Source organism: Gavialis gangeticus, unplaced genomic scaffold (genome assembly GCF_001723915.1).
Source record: "Gavialis gangeticus isolate Ggan-Ray unplaced genomic scaffold, GavGan_comp1, whole genome shotgun sequence".
NCBI classification, from domain to species: Eukaryota; Metazoa; Chordata; order Crocodylia; family Gavialidae; genus Gavialis; species Gavialis gangeticus.
In genome coordinates, this window is record NW_017728997.1 from 48,358,636 (window position 1) to 48,378,625 (window position 19,990).

Below are 19,990 nucleotides of genomic sequence, written 5' to 3' on the forward strand. Positions count from 1 at the left end.
GGGGGGGGGGGGGGTCATGAAGCCCCTTTGCATTTCACCTCCCCCAAAGTTCTTCCCCCTGCATTCTCTTCCCCCCTTCCTTACTGTCAGACCCTAATCTCACTAAGCACATGGAAGTGAGGAACAAATTAAAAAATACTGGCCTTGAAATAAACATAGCTATAGTAAAATGCACACAATACCCAGAGATTTAACTCATTCAGAATTGATACATTTTATCTATCTTTCTCGAAACTGTTGCTCATGATTTACCAAATGATTCATTGGGCTGGGTCCCAGCAGTCAACAGCATTTTAAGCCATGGTGACCCCATAGTTTAACACTGCTCAGTATGTGTGTCTACTCAGGATACCACCCACAAAGGATCCATGTGCTACTTAGACCCCACTGATGTTTGGAATTGGATGTTCTTGTCATAAGTCTTGGGATCCTCCAAAAATGTATATGTCACAACCTGGTCCAGCTCCACCTCATTGAGTGTAGGGCCACACTAATCGTAGGCAACAGGCTGAGTGGAGGACAACAGATGGATTCTGAGTGAACTGTTTGGTGATGTTTGCCAGACATTTAAGATTGGTGAAGAAAAAGGAATAATTGGAAATGGGAAAGAAAAGTGCAGCTAAGCTGCAGGGCTGAAGAGGAAATAAAAGTATATGCAGTGCAGTAGTTCACCATGTGGAGAAAAAGTTGATTAGGAACAGTTAGCATGGATTCACCAAGGGCAAATTATGCCTGACCAACTTGATTGCCTTGTAGGATGAGATGACTGGCTCTATAGATGTGGGGAGACTGGTGGATGTAGCAAAGCTTTTGATATAGTTTCCCACAACATTCTCCCAGGCAAGCTAAGGAAGTACAGGCTGGATGAATGGACTGTAAGGTGGATAGAAAACTGGCTGAAGCATTGCGCTTGAGAGTACTAATCAATGGCTTGATGTCAAGCTGGCAGCTGGTATCAAGTGGAATGCCCCCAGGGTTGGTCCTGGGGCCGGTTTTGTTCAATGTCTTCATCAGTGACCTGGAAGATGGCATGGAGTGCACCCTCAGCAAGTGTGCAGATGATACCAAGCTGGCAGGCGGTAGTAGATAGATAAATTGGAGGATTGGGCCAAAAGAAATCTCGTGAGGTGCAACAAGGACAAGTGCAAAGCCCTGCACTTAGGATGGAACAATCCTATGCCCAGTACAGGCTGGAGTTTGATTGTCTAGGCAGCAGCTCTGCAGAAAAGGACCTGGAGGTTACAGTGGACAATAAGCTGATAATGAGCCAGTTCTGGGCACCGCATTTCAAGAAGGATGTGGATAAGGTTGAGAGGGTACAAAGAAGGGCCACCCATATGGTTAAGGGCATGGAGGATAGGCCCTATGAGGAAAGACTCTGGGAACCGGGCCTGTTCAGTCTGAGTAAGAGAAGACTGAGAGGTGACTTGATGGCCACCTACAAGTAAGCCAGGGGTGAGCATCAACAACTAGGGGAGCAACTCTTCAGGAAGGCACCTCAAGGAAGGACAAGGACCAGGGCATAAATGAATAGAGGGTAAATTCAGGCTAGACATAAGAAAAACTTCTTCGCTGCAAGGATCCCCAGAATCTGGAACACATTCCCAGCAGAGGTGGTGCAGTCACCCTCCTTGGAGGTGTTCAAGATGAAGCTGTACAGGCACTTTGTCTAGGTTATCTGAGCCCAATAAATTCCTGCCCATGGCAGGGGACTGGACTTGATGATCTTGTAGGTTTCTTCTGGTTCTATGATCCTATGAATGGAGAAACACATGGATTTTCCACTTTTGCAAAGAGCTCTCTGCAGGTGGGCAGAGTTCCAGCCTGCAAGGGGCTGGGGGGAGTGGGAGGAGGGCAGTCAGGCAGGGGCGCCATGTGCATGTATAGAGAGCAGCTTCCGCAGGTATGTCTGGCAGGGGGAGATGGGGGATTGAGGCCCCCATAGGGAGGGAGGGAACGAGATGGGCTGGGGCTGGGGCTGCTGCTCAGATGGGCCGCGGGTGGAGCTTGGGGCCAGGGGCTGAAATGCATGGCGGCAGAGCCCTGGCAGGGAGCAGGACAGGGCTGTGGGTGGCTCACTGGGGGGGCAGGGGGAGGTAGGGTTGGCTCCCTGCCACTGTGAACACTCTCAGGGAGTAGGGGGGGACCCATGTTCCCCAGATCTGTGTGCAGGAAGGGTGCGGGTGCAGGGTGCCTATTGTGGGCTTGAGCTCCCCACCCTGCTGCCCACCCCCTGGGGCCTCCACAGCGCAGTGGGTGGGACCTAGTATGGCAGGGCAGAGCATGACTGGGCAGGGAAGTTCCTTGCAGGCTGCAAGTCCTGTGTTGCCCTGACAAGGCACCCTCTTCCCACCCAGCAGCACTGGGGGTAGCAGCATAGGGTTGTGCCCCTTGCTGCTGCAGGCTGGGCAGGGGGTGTGTCACCAGGGCAGCATGGAGCTTGGATCCACACACGAGGGAGGCATACATCCGTGACACACAAACTAGAATCCATAAAAATAATCATCTCAAAGAACCACAAATACTATGCTACATAACTGTTTTTTCTCCTTCAAGAAAAGATACCCACAAGAGAGATCTTCGTGGAATATTGTATAGTTGAAAACTGATTGCAGGATGGGGTCTTTTGAGTTAGGCATCTGATCTAAAGGTTGAGTCAAGAAAGTACTACTGAATAAAGATTATCTAGATATATATGCAGCTTCAAGTAGTAGTCTGGCATATTTCAGTGATAGAAATATTGCAAAGGCATGCTGTGGAACATGCTTTAAATCAGATTAAATGGGCCCAGTGCCTCTGAATTGTTGAATACCAACAAGGTCATAATATTGTACCCATAACTTAATCTATGTTCTGAATTGACCTTGGATTGACCTCTAGACTTATCCCCACATATACTATAAAAAGTCTAGATGATTTGTGGATTGGTTAGTCCCATTTAAAGAACCCCTGAGCCTTAGATTATAAACATCCATTGCATGAAGACTGCTCTGTCTACATCCTCAGGCAAGCAAACTGCCAGAAAGAAGAGAGGTAAGGAAGGCCAAGGCAATACGGCAACACAGTACTTGCACCAGCACACAGAACTGGAAACTAGATGGAGCAAAATTAATGAAAGAAACATTACAAAGATATTTTTTGAGCCAATACCCTTCAAGGATCTGAAGAAACTGAAGTACAGCTCCACATATAAAAAATGTGTGCGTGTGTGTGCGTGTGTGGGGAAGGGGCATATATAAATAGCTCTTGAAGCAGAATCAGTTCACTTAAATCAGTGTCTACATATGGATTTAAGCATTGAATTTTAAAGAAAATTGGGTGTGATCAACTGAAATAGTTTATTATATTCAAGCATTAAATGCATTCTAAGATGCAATTTTGCATCTGTTCTCTTTAGTTTGCTTTACCTTAAAAGTGTGAAGCTGCTATATATATGCTCAATGCAAAAAAACTTGGTATTTTCAGGAGTATTAATAATAAAATGCATGCAATTCTAACATTCCAATCATATCACTCACAGTTTATTTTCTAAAAACACTTCTTACCTGCTTCTCACAATGGTTTCTACAACATTTCTCAGAGTTAGTTGCACCAGTACTCAGTATTGATGGAAAACAGAAAATAATTCCACATTTGCCCCCAACGTGCTTGAGCAAAATTTCCCAGTTTTTAAAAAGTTCCATTTGAACCTGAATTTAATATACAGAGGAGGTGACATTTCAAGTATTGTCTATGTTTGACAGTTACTACACCAGGTTCTCACTACTCTATATAAATTAGGCTGTGCAATGCCAGCCTTTATGTCCACCAATCCTAGTAAAGTACTAACAAAATCATTGCTTGGCCTCCAAATGAACTCAGAACAGTTTTGGGTCTTTAATTTTTGTCAGTGACCCCAACTGGCTGCTCCAAGTGGGGACAGCCAAAATGTAGCAGAGCTCTGGCCACAACAACTGTTGCAGGGATTAGGTATACTGAGCTACCTAGGGAATTAAGTCAGCTAGACCAGATTACAGCCTGTATGCTGTAAAGCAATGCTGAAGGGTCATATGAAACGTGTAAATCAGCCTGACAAAGTAGAAACCAGGCTCTTTCCCTCGATTATGGGAAAAAGGAGTTAAACATGTTACATATACCAATTCAACACATTCTCTTATTATTTTATACTGGTTCAATAAAAATACTTCTAATTAGCAACAGATGTGCTTTAATGCAATCTAGAATTTCCAGGTTGGAAATAAGGCAACTCTTATATTATTGTCCTTCCTTGAGTGAAGTTACCATCCCAATTATGATTGTTAAGGGAAAAGTGTGAATAGCAGTATCTCCATTTTACAGATAGAGGTGCTTTGCTTACCTGGCATTATGACATCAGGAAAACCCAGTTTTCTGGTAATAGCTATGCCTCTGTTAAAGATCATGGGGTTTTCCCTTTGAATCTGCTCCATGTCCCCACGAAGGAGCTGTAGAGAAATGATAAGCCCTACAAAAAAAAAAAATCATTTATTTTTCCAGACCCCAGAGCATAAATTCAGTCCACAGAAGGCATGTATGGAAAACAATTTCTTACATTAAGTTCATTTATTACAAGTATATGGGAGAGGCAAGGATTTCTGTGGGTGACAGACTTAGACAAGCTTTCAAATGCAATACATCATTCTTCAAGTCAGAAGCTTGTCTAAGTTTATCCCAACCATGCAGTTGATCCAATAAAAGATATCGCCCACTGAAATCCTTGCCTCTCACATATTTTTTTCCAGATATGAGACATTTTCACCCTAGATTTCATATATCTAAAAGAAACAGCTAGGAGTGTAATGTAAATGACTGTGAATTTGGATTACAAAACTAAACTTGGAAGATATGTTATAGCATGATAGTAAACCAGTTAGAAGACAGTATTTCTTACCTGGTATATAGCAGGCTACAATACACTGGTCAGTAATAATGCAAGTTTTTATCTTAATTACCATATTGAGGAATACTGTGGGATTTCCCCAAAGTGTCTTTAATCTAACTGAACACCATAAAACAATAATAAAGCTCATTTTCTAAATTTGTCTCTAACTACCTGATGTGAGACTGATGATCTATAATAACATTCCCTTTCGTACTTACGACTGTCCCAGCATAAGTAACTGGTCAAACAGACTGCAAGCTATGGACCAAGAAGTAAGATGGGTCAGTAATTTCCTGTCTTTAGATGCCTCTCTGTATTTTCCAACATTGAATAACTGGACTGGGATCAATTATATTATTAATTTCAGCTCAGCTGTCTACATAGTTATTCCTCTAATTGCTTTTCTATTTATATATCAAGAACATAAGAAATACCACTCTGGTTCAGACTACAGATCTGTCTAGTTCAGTATCCTTCACCTCACAATGGAAGAAAGCAAAGGCTAAGGGAGAGAGTATCTATACAGTGTTTACCTTGACTGTTCTGTTCCTGCCCTTTTTCCCTTATAGCTTCCAGCATTCAGAGGCCTAGAAGGTCCTGATTTGGAAGCTGCAGCCCACTGATTAACTTATCCTGCATGACAGAGGCGTAATTGCCCAGTACTGTGCCCTGTGTGGTGGCAGCGCATGGAGCATGGGCAGCAGCTGGAGGCTCAGGGCTGCAGGTGGGGGTTTATCGCCTCCTTTTTTGCCACCAACACGCGTGTCAAGTGATCACTGAATCATCAAACTTCAGTGACAGAAAAAGGAGGTGACCTCACCCCCACAAAGAGTGGCAAACCTTTGACCACTGCTTCTGTACTGCATGCTGCCCCTGCTAATCTGCCCTCCTTCCTGCAGTGAAGGTGTGTGGTGTGTGTGCAGGGGAGAGGAGTGCGAGGTGCCCCCCTTAGGTAGCACCAAGGGCTTATACCCCTTGACTCACCCAAACTTTTGCTACTGAGGCATGAACCTCTCCAATCCCTTTTTGAGTCTGATTTGATTAGCAGCCTCTACAACATCTTGCTTGTGGCAATGAGTTCCACAAGTCAGTTACATGCGGTGTGAAAAAGAACTTCCTTTCACATGTTTTAAAACTGCTACCTAATAATTTCATTGCATGTCTCACAGTGCTAGTATTGTGAAAGACAGCAAATACCTAGTTACTTTCTTCACACCATTTATGATTTTATAGACCTCTTTCATATCCCCCTCTCAGTTATCTATTCTATACTGCAAGGGACACACATTATGCATAAACTGGTTTAAGTGATGAGAAACTGGTTTAAACCTGTAACAGAACAGACATTCAGTGTACATAAACCAGTTTGAAAATGGCTGAAACTGGTTTGAGATAAGTGTGGTTGAATGGAGTATCAGACTTAATGGATTTGGCTCAAACCGGTTTATGCAACGTCTGTCCCAGACACTTTGCCGGTTTGAGTTAAATCAGACACCCCCAGCATCCCGACATGCTCTTTGGGTTGGGAGGGGCAGGGCTTTCTGCTCCAGCCCAGCCAGGCTGGCCCCGCCCCTCTGCTCTGCAGCCTCAGCTGGGACCAGCAGCGGCAGGGGTCTGGCCAGAGAGGGGTTTAATTCCCCCTCCCTGTGTCACTGGCAGGGACCCGAGCTGGGTATGCCCATACTCCCTGCTCACTGCTGCAGCAGGGGGAAACCATGACCCCTGAGACAGAGGGGGACAAGGAGCAGAGTTTGTTTCCCCACTACCCCACTGGCAGCCGGGTGGCTCCCTGCCCAGAACAGGCCCCCTACTGTCCCCTCCGCCAGAGGCCAGAGAAATAACCCAGTCCCTGCCCCCCCCAGGGGCCCTGCCTGGCTGTGCCCTCTCCCCACTGCTGCAGCAGGAGGGACAGAGCTGTTTACGGGGGTGGCAGCCCCTATCACACTAAGGGAGAACGAGCAGAGAGAGAGGCCACTCCACTGCAGCAGGGTCTGCCCAGCCAGCTCTGCCTGGCCCAGCCCGGCTGCTACTGCCCTGTCCTCGGAGACAGCGGCTGAATAAGGCAGGGAGCTGCCTCCGAGCACAGGGCAGGAGCGGCCAGGCCAGGTAGATCAGGCTGGTCAGACCCGGCTGCAGTGCGAGCAGCCCCTCTGTGCTTGGAGCAAGCCCTTCTCGGCAGGAAGGGGCTTAATCAACCGCTGGCCATTGGGTCTGCTGGTCCAGGCTGCATATGAAGCTCGGGGGGGGAACAATGTGGGGGCTAAATAAGCCTCCTCAGTGTCTTGCCCTGGCACAGAACGAGCAGCAGGGGCTGGCCCTGTCCCCACCCCCACCCAGTAGCTGAAGCAGCGAGAGGTGAGTAACCTACGGGCAGGAGCCTGTCACGGCTTCCTGGCAAGGCTGCGCTGCGGGGCTGGCACAGAGGCTGTGGAGATTTGGCACTGCAGGGGCTTTCAGGGCTCTGCCCCCAGACCCCAGAGCTGCCGCGTGCAGCCCAAACCCGCAGCACAGCTCCTCACTGGGAAGGGGCTCGCTCTCCCCCACAGTTTAAATTTATGTTTAATTGAATAATAGAATAAAATTGAACTCTGAATATGACAAGAACTCTGTCAAGACAATAATTCCACCCAGCTATTTATGAAGCAAATCTGAACTGAAATGATCAGAACTAGCTTTCATGATAGTTAATTTGTAGGTGTGAATGCACTGGTATTTCTCTGGACCACTCAGGTAAGTATCTTAAGCAAATTTAATATTTATTTATTTATATTTCCACTTCCCTTCTAGACAGAGATTTATGGTGTCTTCACATCAGCATATCTTAGGTGTGTGTAACTGCTGAAAGTTTCATGGAAGTGGTATTCTCCCTTGGTGAAGGAGGAAAGCTTTATGATCCAGTATAATTAAGAGAGATTTTTTTTTTGTTCACTACTTTGCAAATCTTCTATATCTTGCTGAGCCTGCATAGGACCACTTAACTAGAAACATATTGTTATCAATGGACATATAGAATAGTTTTGCTAATGCAGATAGTTAAAAATATTGCTACTGGCTTTTTCTTAGTTACTGGCTTTCATAAGCATATAAAAATGCCCAGTAAAAGTCAGATACGAATGAAGAATCACACAGAAAGGTATTACTAGAGCAGGCCACTAGCTGCCTCTGCAGCACAGCCCTGTGGAATGCAGAAATGTATAGAAATTACTAAGAAGAAAATGTAATCTCTGGGATCATTTATTATTACTGACACTGCATGAGCAGGAGAAGATCTATGGTAAACAGTCAGTGGGCATGTCTACATGTGCATTTACTGTTCAGTAACTCAGTAATTTACTGCTCATAACTCAGTAAGTTACTGCACAGTAAGTACTTTTTAGGTTGGTGTCTACATGTGGAGCTGTTAAAGTGCAGTAACGCTGTGTTTGGACTGACTTGGGACTAAAGTTAATCCCAAATCAGTCTACACACACAGTGTTACTGTGCAGTAAGGTGTCTACACGTGCGTTAATGTGCAGTGACTAATTGGGTGTAAATCTGATACCTGCATAATGCAGGTATCAGATTTACGCTCAAGTCAGCGTAAGTTGCCATAGTAACTGCACAGTACAGGCATGCATGTGTAGATGCAAGCCCATCCTGCATAGTAATTTTCAGTTACTGCGCAGTAACCTAAATTACTGTGCAGTAAATGTGTATGCTTTGACATGCCCAGTGTGACTTAAAAGGAGATATACTTCTACTTATAAACTGAACACAGTGGCCTAAATATTATTTCATTTTACATGACTTAATAGCGTGTGTGCAACTATGTACCTTCAGTTTTTGGCACTTATGCCACTTCAGAGCAGCATTCATTTCACCGAACTCCATACCCTCTGGCCTGTTCTCTTCCTCCTGGCCCTATATGTCTCCCTCTCTTGACTGCCCAGGGTTCAGCTTCTAAGGGATGGCTAGAGAACAGTTTGGATAATACATAACCTGTAGCCTTTTTGTTAGAACACTCTGCTGTGGAGTAACAGATGCAGGTTCAAACTACTTCTGGGTAAGAGGAAGTTTAAAACCTGGAACTCCGGTTCTCTAGACATATGTCTTAATCACTGGCTATTCAGCTAAAACAGGGCTGTCTAACTGGCAGCCTGTAAGGGACCAGTATGAAGCCTGCAGACCCCTGCAGTCACCTCTCCCATACAGTAGCAGGATCGATGAAAGCCCAGGAAAGGCCCCCCACGCTCCAGGCTCCCCATGGGGAATATGGGAGGGATCCCAGAGGGCTGTGTGAAGCTTTGGTTTCTGATTTGATTCAGAGGAGATTCAGCCCGATTCAGCAGCCAAATCTCTGAATCCACTTGAATCAGGAGACACTTTAATCTCTCCAAACTGAATTGGAACGTTCCGAATCTATTCGGAGAGATTTGGAAAGATTTGATGATTCAGACATAGACACAGCTTTAAATGTTTTTTCTACGTACCTCAAGGTACCAGGCGGCTCGTGAATGTTGAGATGCTGGGACGGATGGAGTGCCTGACAGGAGCACGGGGGGCTCCTCAGTGCACTCGGCAGCAGACCCAGAAGTGGACCAGAAGCTCTTCTGGTCCACTTCTGGGTCCACTGGGGAGCGTGTGGGGACCTGCCCCCCGGCTTGGCGGCTGGTGCTTTCTGGGTCTGGGGAGGCACCTGGGGTCCCCCTGCAGCCAATCACCGAGCCAGCGGATCTGGAAGTGGACCGGAATTACCCCCTGCACTCTTGTGCAATGCTCCATCCGCTCCCTTCATCTCAGCATTCATGAGCTGCCTGGTACCCTCAAGGTATATAGAAAAAACATATAAAGCTGTGTTTATGGCCATATCACTGATTCACTGAATCAGCATTGAATCTTTAGATTTGGAGTTGGCTGAACTGAACTGGGACTGTGATTGAATCAACTAATTTGAATCACTGTCTCTGATTTGGGCCGAATCTGAATCAAATCTGACCCATTTCGCACACCCCTACTATGCACTGACACTGTCCAAACAGCAAGGAACAGAAAATGGATTTCAAGATGGGCAGGCCAGGGGAAGTGTGGGGGACCCTGGAGGCCTGCCCTATAGTATATGGCTTGCGTGTTGTGCAGCCCAGGGGCCACTGAAGTTGGACAGTCCTGAGCTAAATATGCCAATCCTCAGCCGCCCATGGCTCCCAGCATTTAACACTTGCTAACTGTGGTTTTTCTGAAACTATTATTTTGGTACTTACCAGACCTTACATACATACCTGGTTTATATAGTTCCCAGTACATGGGAGCCCAGCCTCGGGCTGCCATAGTCTGATGCCCTGCTATGAAACCAGGTATGCCATTAGCTTGGTGGCACATGGGGTCTTGACAGGTCCCAGCCACATGTTCAATTTAAGGCATGATACAAATGAACTAGTATATGTGGAATAACTTTGTGGCTTGTTTACTGCATCATCATCACTCCTTAAACCAAGTTGCATGTGTGGGCGGTTACTATTTAAGGCACAATTAACCTGTTAATTGAGTCTTAAGTATAATGTGTCAGGGGCCTAATTACACAAAACTGCAGTTACATGGCTCCATACATACCAATTAAGGAAAACAGGATCTAGCCCAATAAAGTTTTACCTGAAAAAGTACCAAATCCATCACAAATAATAAAGTGAGCACTTGGCTAGGTGTGATGGGAGATCATGTGGAACATGCCACACAAAATTCTTAGTTTAATCTAAGAACTCTTTAACAGTTACTGTAGCAAAATAAAGAAATCAAGTAATAAAGAAATAAAAATAATTACCATAGTTTGAGCTAGGTGCTGTGTATTTGGTGCTGGACTTGCGGATAATGTTTTCATGGATCTGGTACCATTCATTTTCATTGTTGCACCTAAAAGAAAAGGGAGCTAGTTAAAATTACCAGTTCTTTTATGAGTCATCTGACAATAAGAAAGACTGCAGTGACACAAAGAAATAAAAGTTATGTGGTGTGCTGCCCAAGAGAAATCCCTTACAACTCCCTTTTTAACAGCCAGAACTGCAACATTGAGCCAGAAGGGAAACAAGACATGTCTCCAAATATTAATCTCCGCATCCTGGGCTCTTCTGAGCCTGTGGTGACTTTTCTGTCACTGAAAGAATTGTTTTGGGAAAAGTTTCATCTCACACACTATGATCTGGGAAGGCGGGGGAGGAGGTGGAATTTATACATTTTTAACTCAATTTTGAAAAAAGATCAATTTAAACCTAATATTAACTATATGTTATCCTTTCAAATTTGGTAACAAATCAAGTTACATCCCAAAATATAAAACCAGATAATTGAAAGGTGCAATAAAAGAGAAACTTGAGTAGTTTAATTATTTGCAGCAAGACTTATGCTTAATTACATTGCACAGTTTTCTGAAATATAATAATAGTCCAAGAAATTATGACAACAAATTATCATAAAAACTTACAGAATGTTAAGTGCATATTTTATGTTATTGGTAGGAGAGCGGTTCCTTGCTATCATTTATTCATTTAAGTTCACATACACATGCAGTCTTACTACTTAGAAGTCAAAGAACCATTTGAATGATGTAATTAGCACTACTACTAACTCCTCAGCCTGAAATACCAGATAAAAATCAAAGATTAACTGTTGATTTTAGTCTAGGTGAAGCACTGAAATTTATTCTGCAAATTAAGGTTCTTAACAACATTTATCCAAGGTAGCCAGCTGTATTGATCATAAATAGTACAAACCATACAGATTAATTTCTTACCTAGTTAGTAGTAAAAGCAATGACAATGAACAGGGTTAGTTCTGAAATACTGTCTAATATACATCTTGACCATTGTACTAGCCTTTTCACATATTTTAATATTGCACTCATACTCAGGATATATATGAGTAGAACTTTCTGTCCCTCTTATTTCACAGACTGTTTTTACACACTTTAAATTTTGTTTTTCAATCCTCTCCTCCATTCCTGACATCCTCTTCAATTTTTGTTCCCTCAAATTATATCATATAACATAAAAATTAAGGTTAATAATGAATAATTAGAACAGCAATTAACAAAATGTGTTTGTAATAAAGGCAGGGCGGATTCTTTACTATATTATGTATGGATTCTATTGCAATCACTCAAGTAAAACAATATTTAAAACTGGTGCAATTCACTATAAAATCAAGCTCATTATTTCTATTTACTTTTCTATCCCTCATCCTTTATCCTTTATATTTGTTTTGTTATGTTCTGTCCAGTGTAGATATTAAAGCCCTGTACCTATTTGTAACAGCAATATAATGACTTGGTCTTTCACTAAAATAAAATTCTTGTGTGTAATAATAATAAGTTGTTTTTGAGTTGCATGTCATTTAATAACATTTTATGTAAGTTCCCTGGTACTTGAGATGTTTCATCCCCTTAACATTCTTCCCCAGACCCTGTGCCCAGGCAGACCTACCCAATACAGAATTATGCCTTAGTGCATGGGTTTTCAACCTTTTTCAATAAGTGTACCCCTGGCAGCACAACAAGGAATGGGGAGGGGGTGGTGGCGGTGGCATGCAGCCGGTTGCAGAGCAGTGGCAGCGTGGGGTGGTGGTGGTGGCTGCCGCTTCTGAGCTTCTTTCCCTCCCTCCCCCTGTGTCCAGACATCCAGGTGGTGCCTGTGCAGCCTGCACAGGGACGCCACTGCCCTTGCACCCCTTCCCCCCAGCCCTGCTCCTTTGCTATACCAGTGTGCGGTGGTGGGTGGCAGCGCTCTGTCCCCGCCTGTACCCCATAGGGCCTTCCCAAGTACCCCTGGGGGTACACATAACCCCGGCTGACAACCCTTTTTAATGGATTTCACAAATTTTTATGCAAAGCAGAAAAAAAAATGTTTTAGCAAGACCTGCTGTAGCAAAATTGTCTTCAGATGCCAGATGGCTTCAGAGTTTTTTTGTGTATATGTGTGTTATAATCCTTTACTCTTGGATGATAATGGGACTGGTATTTTTTCTTACATCTCTGTTGGGCAAGTGGGTTAAGATAATTAACTGGTATTGCTGCAACTTTGTTTTAATTAAGGTTACTACAGAGGTGACTGAAGAAAAGAAGAGGATGTGATTAAATCCAACTCACTGAGGTAGTCACTCTCAGTACTTTCCTTCTACCATTGTAATACGGTTAATGAGCAAGAAAAGCAAACACAATAGCCAATTTAAAAAACATATAAAATTCTTAAAAGAAGCAACTATGCTGCTGAAAAAAGTGCATGCTCTCTTTTAACTAATCAGAGTCCAGGGAGTATACTGTCTAACTTTAATGCCATCCATTTTGTGAAGATCGCATCAGTAAATGGGCAATGGAAGGTTCTGACACAGTTTACAGTCCCTCAAAGGTTTGACACGTCATTTCTTGACTCATCAGTGAGTATTACAGAGATGTACAAGTTCTGGTACCAGATATGTTGTTATGTCTTTTTTATAACCTAATGAAGCAAGCATAAGAAGAGTAATTTATGGATGCCATCTTTATGGCTGGCCTAAGTGTAGGCTTAAACTAAGTGAACTAAATTAGACTGAATGTGCCATTTTTTGGCTGATCTGAACCCTGCAAATGCCTGCATGAGTGGGTATTTAGACCGACCGAACCCTGGTCAATCTGACTCAGGGTTAGGTCTTTCTAAATGTAAGGCTTATACATACCCTTATCTTCACAGGGAGAGAAGATATAACTGACCTTACAAATAAGAGACTTTCTAATGACTTGATAGAGTGTGGAGCAGGGACTTTTGCAACCTTGCACACTGCATGTTTTGATGTTTCTTGTACTTCACTATTGACCCTTGTTATTTTTCAAAAATTAAGCCACCCAACAAAACTTCCATTAAAAATGAGTTAACAGTAAAATATCCAAGTTCAATGGAGTCCATTTTGGGATGACACAGGGCCTGATCTCAGTATGCAGGGCTGGGTGAAGGCAGCACAGAACCTGATTCCACCACGTGGGGGTTGCATGAGGCCTGACTCTGGTGCATAGGGGGCACCTGAAGCCTAACAGACCAGCCCTGCATCCCTCTTCTAGCTTGTGGGGCCCAACATTTGAGCAACACTGATCTAAATAAAACATACCCTAAGTACCAGAGCCACTGAAAACTGCAGTGTACTACAGTGTGCTGTGGGGCTGGAACTGACAAACAGCTGTTTGTCCACCCCAGCCTCCACACTGCACCAGAGTGTCCTGATAGTATTATGTCACTGAGTGGACGGACATCAACATGTATTAGGTAATATGATCTGGAGGTACACTTTGCCAGAAAAGTCTTAACTTTGCTACATTATGATGGCACTTAACATGTGCTTTACTGCTTGAAGGCTCGGAGACTAGCATTTTAACAAGTCTCAAGTGTAACGTGTAACAAGACCCTAAAGGTGCACACAAACACAAAGGTAACTCCCACATCAGAAAAGGAACATGACATATTGGAATAAAGCACCTTCATCCAAATTAGAGACTGTATTGGTATAACCCTTTCAGTAAAACTACTTCAATACTGGTACAAAAAACTGTGCGTAAACCAATTGTGAGATAATTTTGAATAGAACACCACTGCAAAATCTGTTAGGATGCACATAAAGCCACTTTTTTTCCTTAACAGCAACAATGATTCCTCATTGTCTTGATGAAGTGTTGGCTATGATAAAATAATAAACTTCTGCTCTACTAGCTTTCCTCATTTTCTCACCTTTACAGACTGTAGTTTTCAGCTACTGGAGAGATACAAAACTTTAGGAAGATAAAAACAACTTACCCTGAGGCATTCCTTGCAAATGCATTTTTTGTGTGTTCGAAGCATGTTAATTACTGCTACCTTGTTTTTAAAGGGCATACAATGTTGGCAAAATTAAAACTGGAGTAAAATCAGCTGCTGTCAAGATAGACAAAAACATCAAGGATTTTTTAGCTGTTATATTCGTGGAGATGGAACACTGGATGACATAAAGAGTGACAGGCTATCTGGAAACTGTAAGGTCATTTTCTAGAACTTCCACATGAGAAACCTATGCCATGTCAAGTATAATGAGATACCACAAGCTCTGCTCTAGCAAACAAACTGACAGTCCCTAAGAAAATACTGAATTATATATTTGATAAAGCTATGTAACCAACAAGGAATAGCTTGTTATACAACAAGCATCCCATATAAAAGGGAGAAAGAAAAAAGGCAGACTTTTTAGAGTAAAATTTAAATTTCCCAGACTCATGGAGAATTGCATGTCAACTATTTAGTAATGGGGTGTGGACCCATTTGATCTCTAAATTACTGTTTTCAGCTAAAATTAGAAAGATCTAGATTGAGGCAAGATTGCATGTAAGTCATTATCCTTCCCCATAACAGCTAACATGTATGTTGACTGTCTCACCTTATTCTAATAGGCAAAGAGAAGGAACTCTCTCACACCTAAGGAGGACTTCTGCAGAAACAAGGCTACAGGAAGTGCAGGGAATATGCATTACAGTCCACACTTGTTGTAAGGATGGAGGAATATGTTTTATAAAGCCAATGTGGTCCTTTTTGCTAGCATTACATTTTTTGAAGAAGAAAGAAATAATATATTCTTTGACCTTTTTACCTCTCTGCCTAGGTTAGCTTTGTTACCTGCTGTACATATATATGCTTCTCATGGTGGTATGTGACCCTGTATTTGTAAATTCAGTTTGTCAGCAGATTTCATATGACAGGTACACTGCATTAAGAACGGTTCAATTTATCTCCATAAGTTTAAAACCTTCCTTGCCTGCTGCATGATGAGCAAGAAACCTTTTTTGAGCACAGAGATGTGGATATCCTTTGTTGTGCTATGTGAAAGGAAAAATCAGTGGCACAACAAAAGGTGGTAACAGACTCTGCTGCTTTATTATAGTAGACATCCATTACTTGTGTGGTACTTTCCTCCCGTTCAACCAAGCTTGCGCTCTGGTCTGGCTGAGCGGGAAAAAGTGCTTCTCTGCTCAGCCAGACCCAGAGCACAGGTATAGTTGAGTGGGAAAAGTGGGGAGATAACATTGCTCCTTGTCCCACACCAGCAAGAGCAGGACAAACGGCGATGTGCTTTTTACCCAGGGAAGCAGATCCACCTCATTCTGGCTGTCTATTTCTAGCAAAAATGTGCTTCCAGAGGACAGTTCAGTATTTTTTTTTTTTTTTAATTAAACAAAAATAGCTGTTTGTGCTGGTAAACCTTGGAACTTCAAATCAACCTCAAATTCTCTCATCTTTTTAACTTGATAAACTGAATAGTATTATAATACTGCATCATATAGATTTCTATAAGTGTGTTCAGTTTCCCCTTGGATTGATTTTTGTGAATTTGTCATCTTTTTCCATGTGTCAGCCATTCTTTGTGAAAAAAGATCTTGCCAAAATTGCTTATGCTCCTTAATTTCATTCACTGATCTCTTGTTTTGAAACAGTATTTATCTCAGTTCAGTGGCATCAATCCTTTCCTTTAAAATCAAGATTTTGTACTTATTTTTGAGGTACTTTGCCCTAAAATATCCATGTCAAATCTAGCTGATCTCCCTTTATAATTTCTATCATAAAAATGCAATTAATTTGATTTTTTGCATCCCTCTATTCTCAATAAGATGTTTCCTGTGAGTGAATAGGTTCTCACACAATATTTAGAATTTGTTGTTTATTTAATACAGGAATATGGCTATCATCTTAAAGTTATGCCTCTTCATCTATTTACCAAAATTTTGTTTCCTTTCACTGAATCAGGCACACATTATACAGATGATTTTAACACACAGCACACAATCACCAACAAGTTATTTGCATTTACTGTATCCTGTATTATGCTTCTTTTTCGGAGAGATTCTTTTCCTTATCTTCATTCCTTGCAATACTGTCTCCATAAACTTAATGTGTCTAAATAATACCTGCTTCTTATCTCTACTCTTTATTTGCTGTCTGCTAGTAATTTTACAGACAGTAATCAATCAGTTAACTTACCCTATTCTGCAATTTTATTCTATTTTCTTACAACTTCCATGCTAGCAAAGCTTTTAGTGGTGGTACAGAATCAGTGTAGCACATCCTGCATCATCCCTCCTCCCTCAGATTGTCACTGGGGATATGGCTGGGGTATTCTTATGCCCCGATAAACTGTAACTTACTATATCAGTCCCCTGGGGATTAGGGCAACAGAAGCAAACTAAAGCAAAGTCTCATCTTATTTTCACTGGATAAAAACAAACTTTACGTTGTCCCAGGCTTTGACTCGCATCAAACCAGGCATGGGACAAACAACTAGGGAGGAGTATAAGAATACTGCTTGGGCACAAAGGGATGAAATCAGGAAGGGCAAAGTGCAATTGGAATTGCAGCTAGCAAGGGACGTGAAGGGTAACAAGAAGGATTTCTACAAGTATGTTAACAACAAAAGGAGGATCAGGGAAAGTGTGGGTCCTTTACTAAATGGGGGAGGCAACCTAGCAACAGAGGATGCAGAAAAGGCTGAAGTACTCAATGCCTTTTTTCACCTCAGTCTTCACAGGCAAGATCAGCTCCCAGACTGTTGCACCTGGCAGCACAGTTTGCAGAGGAGGTGACCAGCCAACAGTGGCAAAAGAACAGATTAGGGACTATTTAGAAAAGATGGACATGTACAAGTCTGCAGGGTCAGATGTGATGCATCTGAAGGAGCACCAAAGGTGCTGAGGGAGTTGGCGAATGTGATTGCAGAGCTGCTGGCCACCAACTTTGAAAACTCACGGTGACTGGGAGAGGTCCCAGATAATTAGAAAAGGGCAAAAATAGTTCCCATATTTAAGAAAGGGAAAAGGGAGGATCCAGGGAACTACAGACCAGTCTGCTTCATCTCAGTCCCTGGAAAAATCACAGAGCACGTCCTCAATGAATCAGAAGAAGGTGATTAGGAACAGTCATCATGGATTTGCCAAGTGCGAGTCATGTCTGATCAACCTGGCTGTCTTCTATGATGAGATGACTGGCTCTGTGGATATGGGGAAAGAAGTGGACATGGTATACCTTGACTTGCGGCCTGTCCCACGGCATGAACGGCGCATGCCCCCAGCGGCTGGGGGGGCACAGCTGCAGCAAGAGCATGGTGGCAGTAAGTGTGGAGCTCCCACAGACTCTGCCGGTGCTGTCGGTGGCAGAGGGTGGTGAGCGCCGACCAGGGGTTGGCAACCACCCACAGGCACCACCGGCAGCGTGCACCCCCTAAACGTTGCCCCATGTCCCAGGGGTTGGTCCTAAGGCCAGTTTTGTCCAATAATTTCATCAATGACCTGGAAGATGAGATAAGATGCACCTTCAGCAAGTTTGCAGATGACACCAAGCTGGGGTGGATTCAGAGAGAGCTAGACATATTGAATGAATGGATTAAAAGAAATCTCATGAGGTTCAATTAGGACAAGTACAAAGTCCTGAGCTTAGTATGAAACAATCCCAGACACCGGTACAAGCTGGGGACCAGCTGGCTAAGCAGCAGCTGTGCAGAAAAGGACCTGGGAGTTACAGTGGACAGTAAGCTGAATGTGAGCCAGTGTGTCTTTGTTGCCAAGAAGGCTAACAGCATACTGGCCTGCATTAGCAGAAGAGCTGGCAGCCAATTAAGGGAGGTGATTCTTCCCCTCTATTTCAGCACTGATGAGGCCACATCTGGGGTACTATGTCTAGTTTTGGACCCCATACTACAAGAAGGATGTGGACAAGTTGGAAAGAGCCCAGCAGAGGGCAATGAAAACAGTTACGGGGATGGGCATATGACTTATGAGGAGAGGCTAAGGGAAGAAAAATTACATTTTACAGGTATTTAAAGTGGATCAAAGGGGTTGCATATCTGTAGGATCCGAAGATGAAAGACCTTCCCCTGGAAAAAATCCAAAGTCCTTTTTTTACCCAGTAATGCCAGACCAGCTTGGGAAATACTTGAGTTCAAATTAAGGAAATACAAAGATGATGTAAAGCACAGGTGGGCAAATTATGGCCTGCAGACCAGTGTGTCCTGCCAAATGATTCTATTTGGGTTACAGCTACTCCTCTGGAGATCTGTATCTGGCCCATGGCTGCCCTGGCTTTTGGCGCTTCTCACCCATCTCTCTTTCCTGTGCTGTAGCCAGCTGTAGCAGTAGCTCCAGCTCCAGCAGCCAGGTGGCCTCATCTGCCTTGCCCCGCAGTTCCCAGTATACGGTCCAAGGCAGGGAGGTGCTGAGCAACTGGCTGGGCTTTTGCTCGACAAGACTGTCTGCATGCAGCTCTGATCCTGCAGCCATTCAGAGACCAAAAAGCCTGGCCCCCAGTGAGAGTTCAAGCTCAGGTATGGTTCTTGCTGATGGAAGGGGAGGGAGTGAAGGGGGAAGAGAGCCAGGATCTGTGGGTTATCCGGGCCACCCCAGGCTAGGCCGGGGTCTGATAGGGGCATGGGTACCATTAACAAAGTTCTATGCTGTGTTTCCATGCACCACTGCAGGCTGCACCATGTAGGCACAGCTGGAGCGGCTGGCTCCTGCCTGACCCTGGCACAGTTCCTGCCTGACCATAGTGTGGGTCCTGCCCAAGCCTGAGTCCCTGGCATACGGCCGGGTCTGGCAGGAGCTGTGCCAGCTGTACCTACATGGCTCAAAGCAGTGTGTAGGAACACAGCACAGCACTGGCCCAGCCGTGTGTCAGGGACTAGGGATAGGGGAGGGGGTGCAGGAGCTTTGGGGAGCTCATGCATGCGTGCGTGCGTGCGTGCGTGCGTGCGTGCGTGCGTGCGTGCGTGCGTGCGTGTGTGTGTGTGTGCGCGCAACCCTCAAAAGCTCCCCAAAACTTAAGTGGTCCTCCAGCCCAAATAACTGCCCACCCCAGCTTAAAGTCATCTTTGGGCCACTCTGCACATGCAGGTAAAGGTGCTATGGGATCTAATGCGCAATCCACATAATTGCACCACCTGCCATGCCACATGTATTTGTCAGGAGGCGTGACTGTAGGATCCCGAATCAGATCCCATCATACCTTATTCCCGGTGCAGGGGGAGAGCCCAATTCCATGCTCCCCCCTGTACTGGCAAGAAGCAAGAGCCCACCCTAGGAGCTACGTCAGC

At 44.0% G+C, this 19,990-nt stretch overlaps 1 protein-coding gene across 1 annotated transcript in view; it reads right to left on the bottom strand.

The window, feature by feature from the left end:
- Positions 1 to 19,990, bottom strand: part of DOCK3 (dedicator of cytokinesis 3) — a 791,467-nt gene that overhangs the window by 191,834 nt on the left and 579,643 nt on the right. The window contains exons 13-14 of the mRNA XM_019504626.1: positions 10,695 to 10,783; positions 4,358 to 4,483 (exon numbers count right to left, since the gene is read on the bottom strand). Of these exons, the coding sequence (XP_019360171.1) occupies positions 4,358 to 4,483; positions 10,695 to 10,783 (215 nt within the window). The remainder of the gene's footprint in view (positions 1 to 4,357; positions 4,484 to 10,694; positions 10,784 to 19,990) is intronic.